This window comes from Triticum aestivum, chromosome 3B (assembly GCF_018294505.1).
Source record: "Triticum aestivum cultivar Chinese Spring chromosome 3B, IWGSC CS RefSeq v2.1, whole genome shotgun sequence".
NCBI classification, from domain to species: domain Eukaryota; kingdom Viridiplantae; phylum Streptophyta; class Magnoliopsida; order Poales; family Poaceae; genus Triticum; species Triticum aestivum.
Genome location: NC_057801.1, coordinates 749,376,239 through 749,383,106, shown reverse-complemented (window position 1 = coordinate 749,383,106; position 6,868 = coordinate 749,376,239). Strand labels below are relative to the sequence as shown.

General features: G+C 47.9%; 1 protein-coding gene across 1 annotated transcript; it reads left to right on the top strand.

Moving 5' to 3' along the window:
• Positions 1 to 1,235: 1,235 nt before the first annotated feature.
• On the top strand, positions 1,236 to 1,962 carry LOC123066332 (rapid alkalinization factor-like). Its single transcript, XM_044489437.1, has one exon. The coding sequence runs from the start codon at positions 1,340 to 1,342 to the stop codon at positions 1,685 to 1,687; it is 348 nt and encodes a 115-aa protein (XP_044345372.1). The 5' UTR covers positions 1,236 to 1,339; the 3' UTR covers positions 1,688 to 1,962.
• The last annotated feature ends 4,906 nt before the right edge of the window (positions 1,963 to 6,868 follow it).

The following is a 6,868-nucleotide window of genomic DNA, read 5'->3' as shown; positions in this document are numbered from 1 at the left end:
CGAAGAATTGGATCTTGTCCATGCATGGATCATTGTCGCATGATGAATTCACCTGCTTGCTGGCGACTCTTTGGGCCACCTGGAGCGCGAGAAGGAAGGCTATTTACGAAGAAATCTTCCAAACCGCACTGGCTACACATATGTTCATACCCTCGTTTTGTTGGACATCTAGGTACTCGGAAAGACCAACACTCCGGTTAGCAGAAGCATTGTTGTTAGACCTGCTGAGACACGCCCCTCCATAGGAGCGTGTGAAGTTTAATGGCGATGCAGTAACCAAGAATTTCAGAATACATCTTTGCTCTGGGGTTGGTCAAATCAAATCCATTAATCCACAAATAAAACTTTCTGCACTCCAAATAATGCTGTATACATCTAGAAGCCCAGATTTATTGAATCTGCCCATCATGCAAATGTCAGAGCGAGCGAGGCCTGTCTGTGTATGTCGCCCAGATCGGATTTCTTATAACTAGCTGTGTTTCAGCTGGATGTATGCAGCTGCAGATACAGCCAAGATATGCTTAAGAAATGGTTGCCCCTCACGTGCCCGCGGCGCCCGCGGACAAAACCTCCCCCGTATCCTATTGCCGCGCCATGTTACCATGTTGTTGTTAACGGTCAAGATCGATCGTCGTCGTTAGCCGCTGCCGCCCGGGCACTGTAAACAAGTGCAGTTAAAGATATCGCCAGAATCCACACACAGGTTTTGTAGTACATTGGGCACAGTAACTTAAGCAAGCCACTCCGTAGCAAGTGAGGATAGGGTTCTTGCTTTGGAGGTTTGATCGAGGCAAGAAAAGTCAGTGTCCTAGATCGAGCGAGGCGCATGTGGATCGTGTATTAACAATCACAACGAAGTACACACATTTTGTTGTACTGCCATTTGATCTTAAATTTGGCATGTTCTTCCGGCCGGCCAGACGCCCTAATTAACACCGCACGGATCTGGCCAGCCGTTTGCCTTGATTACCAGGAGGCAAAAGACATCAGTCCTCTTCGTGCCAGAAATGAGGATTTTCTTGTTTTTATTTTTAAAAATTTCAAATTACGAAATTACAGGTTGAAAAGTCAGTCATTGCCGCGTATATTGATTGATTCTCACTCCCTCTCCGCATTTAGAACTCTGCTGATTTCTTTAAGCGACCGTCCTGATGGGATCTTAACTACACTGCACGTCTGCATCACGGCCACTACCCCACACGTCGACACACAAGCACAAGAGCAAAGGCAGCAGCACTGCAGCATTGCGCTAGTGTCATAGCTCGATCGGCGCAGGCTAGCTAGCTAGTAGCGTCGACCCCCGCCCTCCCGGAGCGCAGGATCTGGCAGGGTGCGCGAGATGGCGCCGCCGCTGCCGAGCCGCGCGCTCATTGTCGCCATTACCGCGCTCCTCGTCCTCGTCGTCGCAGCCGAGCTCGATGCGGGCAGCAGCGGGTGGGCAGGGGAGGATTACGGTGGCGGCGCCGCCACGCAGACGGCGTGCAGGGTGGAGGACGAGGAGGGGTGCGGCCGGGAGGCGACGCCGCGGAGGCATCTGGGCGGCGGCGGCTACATCGGCTACGACGCGCTGCGGCGCAACGCCGTGCCGTGCTCGGTGCGCGGCGCGTCCTACTACAACTGCCGCCCCGGCGGGCAGGCCAACCCCTACTCCCGCGGCTGCTCCTCCATCACCCGCTGCAGAGGCTAGAGGCACACACGACGTACAGCTTCCTCCTACCTCACCGTCGCCGTTTGTCGTCGTCGAGTGCTCGTCCGGTTTTGTAGGATCTTGTAAGTTGTAAGACATGTTCAATTGATTTTCTTCTTCTTCTTCCTCCCGTCGGCGGTTCTTGTTTTGGGGTTTCATTATACCGGATTCAGTCCGAGAATGATCCGTTGAGCAAATCATCCATGACTAGTTTGTAATTGGAGGCAATGTACCGATGGATCGATCGTAAAATTAAAGTTACTGATTCGTTTGAACTCTACTGTGCGATTAGTAATGCTCGATTGCTCATACGTGTATAACTCCCGCCCCGATTGATTGTTCTGCCGTCTGTCTGCCACGAAATAGTATTACTGCCACGCCACGGTGTTCAAAGTTTTCAGAGTGTCTATAGCGTGCGTACGTACGTGATCGGTAAATAAATCCGTGGTCCTGTCCTGGAGGCAACGAATCGCACTACTCCTGGACGAATCCATCGATCGATCGCGTTGATGCTGCCACTTGCCAGTATAATTTATTAGTGCGATACGGGCGATGCATTGCACATGAAGCGTTCGAGCTGCAGAGGAACTCGCGCACCGACAGCCTCTGGAGAGCACGAGACTTTAGTGTTTTTTTTTTTGTTTTTTGAGGGGAAGGCCTTCATGGCTGCTTTATTAACTCATAATAAACTTACATCTGCTAAGGCATTCAAAATTAAAAAGGGGGAGTATCCGACCACGCCGTCGGTGGATTACCCCTCCCAAAGCTAGCTAGCTCATGAGCAACCATGTTCGATCCTCTACTACAATGTTCGATAATGACCTACTGAAATCTTTAAGTAAATTACGGCAATCCTCCAGAATTGGCGCAGCCACCAAAGCATACCCTTCATTCAGCCTCAATGCATCCACGACGATCAAGATATCAGATTGAATCACAATGCTATCGCACCCAAGGCCACGTATGAACATGATTCCCTGGTGCATGGCCTCGGCCTCAGCTGCCACTGCATTCGCAACATGAGCCATTTGAGTTACTGCAGCTGCTATAAAGCCGCCGTTATGGTCTCTCACCACCATTCCACAGGAGCCAGAGTGATCATCTTCCATAAACGACGCATCTACGTTGAGTACATGCATCCCTGACAGTGGCTTCTTCCAAGCATTCTGGCGAGGCAATGGGTTCGGTTTCCCGGCCGCTCAGACGAAATTCAGAGATAGGGCCTGGATGGTCATAGCTGTGCGGACCGGGTTTTGAACTTGTTCACCTCTTACCAGTTCCCTTCGCTGCCACCAAAGGTACCAGCTAGTAGAAGCTATGACTTTGGGTATATCAATAACCTCCATATACTTTCGTTGAAACCTGTCATCGCACAAAAGAGACTCCATTACTCTCGCACCTGATCTGTCGATTGGGATCACCTCATCTATCATAGTTTTCAAGCCCAACTCAGACCATATCGACCTAGCACGGGGGCATGTGAAAAGCGCATGTTTAATGTCTTCCGCCCCCTGCTAGCAAATTGGACACTGCCCACTTATAGGGATGTGTCTGCTGGCTAATGTACACTTAAAGGGGATGGTGTTGTGCAAGCAATGCCAGACGAAGATTTCTACTTTCCCTGGTAGCTTTAATTTCCACAGCCTCTTCCAAACCGGATGATCAGGTGTGCTCGCCTGTCCAGCCTCGCCACCAACTTGCATACCATATTGATCTTCCCATTCTCTGTAGTAGATAGAGCGAATGCTGTAGACTCCATTTTTTGTGAAGTGCCATGCAACAGCGTCCTCCAAGATATGATGGGATAGGGGAATTTGCAATATACGATCTGCATCGATTCTCCACAAGTTGTCCCTGATAATCTGCTCGTCCCAATCACCTGATATAGGGTCTATCAGGTCGCTCACATGTGTTAATAGATAGTTACCTCGTCGTGTTAATACCTTTCTTGTTGGGCTGTTTGGTATCCAACTATCGTCCCAAATATCAATCTTTGTGCCGTCCCCAACTCTCCAAATGTTTCCTTTCTTGAAAGTTTGTATGCCTGCAAATATGCTCTGCCAAACATAGGAAGAACCCTTCTTTAACGTGCAGCTAAGAATATCGCCCGTGGGATAGTATCGTGCACGCAACACTCTTGCACAGAGCGATTCATAGTTCTCAATCAACCTCCAGCATTGTTTTGTTAAAAGTGCAAGATTGAAAGCATGGATATCTCTAAACCCCATTCCACCTTTTACTTTCGGGACACACATCTTCCACCAAGCGACGCAATGCATTTTGCACTGATCGTCCTCATCACCCCACTAGTAGTGCGACATTGCATCAGTGATCCCTTTGCAATTTTTCTTCGGGAATCTGAAAACACTCATCGCATACGTAGGGATGGCTTGGGCCACCGCTTTAATTAGCACCTCCTTGCCTCCAAAAGATAGGGTACGCTCCTTCCATCCATTTAGCAGTTTCTGAATTCTCTCAATAAGGTACAGAAAGCAATCAGTTCGGTCTACACCTATCATAGACGGCAGTTCCAGATATTTCTCCGATAACGATTCAGTCATAATATCTAATATTTGACATACCTCGGCTTTGACATCCACATCCATATTGGGACTCAAGAAAATTGAGGATTTAGCCACACTCACTATTTGTCCTGAAGCCGAACAATAATCATCCAATATACTCTTGAGTGAGTGTGCATTTGCAGAATCAGCTCTCATCAAGATTAATGAGCCGCCCGCAAATAACAAGTGTGATATTTTAGGGGAGTCCCTATAGACCTGGACCCCCAAGAGCCTGCCTTGTTCTTCTTCATGATCAATTAACGCTGACAGGCCCTCCGCGCATAACAAAAAGAGGTAGGGGGATAGAGGATCCCCCTGCATGAGTCCTCTGATTGGTTTGAAGGGAGTAGTTTCATTTGAATTAATCCTCACCGTATACTCAACAGAAGTCACACAAGCCATGATCAAGTCAATCCATTTTTCTGCAAACCCAAGTTTACCCAAGATAGCTTTAAGAAACACCCATTCTACTCAATCATAGGCCTTATGCATATCTAAATTGACAGCGCACGTGCCCTTTCCCCCTTGTTTCCTCTTCTTCATTGTGTGTAAGCATTCATACGCCACAATTACATTGTCAGTGATAATCCTCCTACACAAATGCACTCTGCGTCTCGCTGATAATATCAGGTAAGAAAACTTTTAATCTAGCAGCCAATAGTTTAGAGATCACCTTATATACAACGTTACAGAGACTTATGGGCCTGTATTGCGAAATCTTCTCTGCATTTTCCACTTTGGGTATGAGCACAATAGTAGTTGAATTCCAGCCTTCCGGTATAACCCCACTATTTACTGCGTTTAAAACTTCAGTCACTAGTTCATCTCCCAACAGGGGCCAAAACCTCTTCTAGAAGATTGCATGCAATCCATCTGGACCAGGCGCTTTAAGATCGCCGATACTAAATAGTGCCTTTTTCACCTCCTCGACCGTATACAGTGCAAGCAATGCTTCATTCATATAATCCGAAACTCTAGTTTTCACTCTATTCAACACATCCATGTTTGGTATAAAACTTCAGAAGTAAACAACGACTTAAAATAATTAGAGATTAGGTTTCCCATGGATACTACATCTTCCTTCCATACACCATCATCTCCAAGAAGTTTCCAGATCTGATTCCTTCTTCTTCTGGCCGTCGCAAAGTTGTTGAAGAAGTTTGTGTTTCGATCCCCATACTTTAGCCAGTTGGCACGGTTCCTTTGCACCCAATATATTTCCTCCTTCTCTAGAGTTTCTTCAATAAGTATTAGAATTTCTCGTTGCCGGTCTGCCGCCTCGTCAGTAAGGGTCCCCGACCGCAAACTTTCAAGCTCCGCCTTGAGTTTCTTCAGACGGCGTTGCGGTGCACACAACACTGTCCGATCCCAAGAGTGCAACTCCTTGTGTACTGCTGTTGTTCGCGCCGCGAACGAGTCCTGTTCACTCGTGTTCTCCCAGGCATCAGTGACCCGCTCCGTAACATCATTTTCCTGCAGTCATCTTGCCTCAAAGCGACGGGTTCCGTCAGGAGGACGTTGGACATCATTACTATCACCTTCCGAGTCCAGGACCAAAGGAAGATGGTCCGATTTAGAGTGTTCAACATTGGTGATAGTTGCATTTGGAAAAAGTGCATGGAACGCTCCATTACGTACACCTTTGTCTAATCTTTCCCTCAGTCTCCTCCTTCTCCAAGTAAAAATTTCGCCCTTATATCCCATGTCCTCTAGCTGGCAATCCACGAGCGCATCTCTGAAATTTTGCATCATTTGATTTGGGCGTGGAGCCCCTCCTTCTTTCTCATGGGAGTATAAGATATCATTAAAATCCCCAAGGACCACCCATGGGCCATTCATCTGCGGCCTTAAAGATCTCAAGTACTCCCAAGATAGATGTTTGTCTTCCCACTTGGGCTCACCATAGAACCCAGTCAATCTCCACATAGCTTCTCCAGGGCCATCTATAGCCACATTAATGCAATTTTTCTGTATACTCAGGGCTTGTATCACAACCGGGCTGCGCCAAGTTAACAACAACCCTCCGCTAGCACCGTCACTTTCATAAACTTAAATCCTATCCATCCGCAGTTTCCTCATCAATTTTTCTGCCTTTGCTTTATTTGGATGTGTCTCAGACAGGAAGATCACATCCGGGCCCCATTGCTTCTGAATGTCCAGAAGCGCTCTAACTGCCGTGGTACTGGCCATCCCACGGCAGTTCCAACAGAGGGTTTTCATTATGCCCGGCGATCCCCTTCGCGAGGGGTCGGCGATCCCCTTCGCGAGGGGTCGCCGATCCCATTTCAGTATCCTTGTTTCCTATTGTTGAGGTCATAATTTCCCCTTCCTCAGTTCTCTGTCTCTTTGGATCATGCACCTTCTATGGTGTAGTCATCAAGCTCTTGTCCACCGGAACACTGGGTGCTCCTTCTAGCTGCAAAACTCGCTCAGCCACGACACCTGTTGAGGAAGATGGCTACTCGTTATGTTTTATGAAAGTGCCATCCGACCCAACAAGTCTTTTCCTTGTTGTTGGCATTGGCACGCTGATGTTTACTACACAACCTTCTTCTTGTAGACGTTGTTGGGCCTGCAAGTGCACAGGTTTGTAGGACAGCAGCAAATTTCCCTCAAG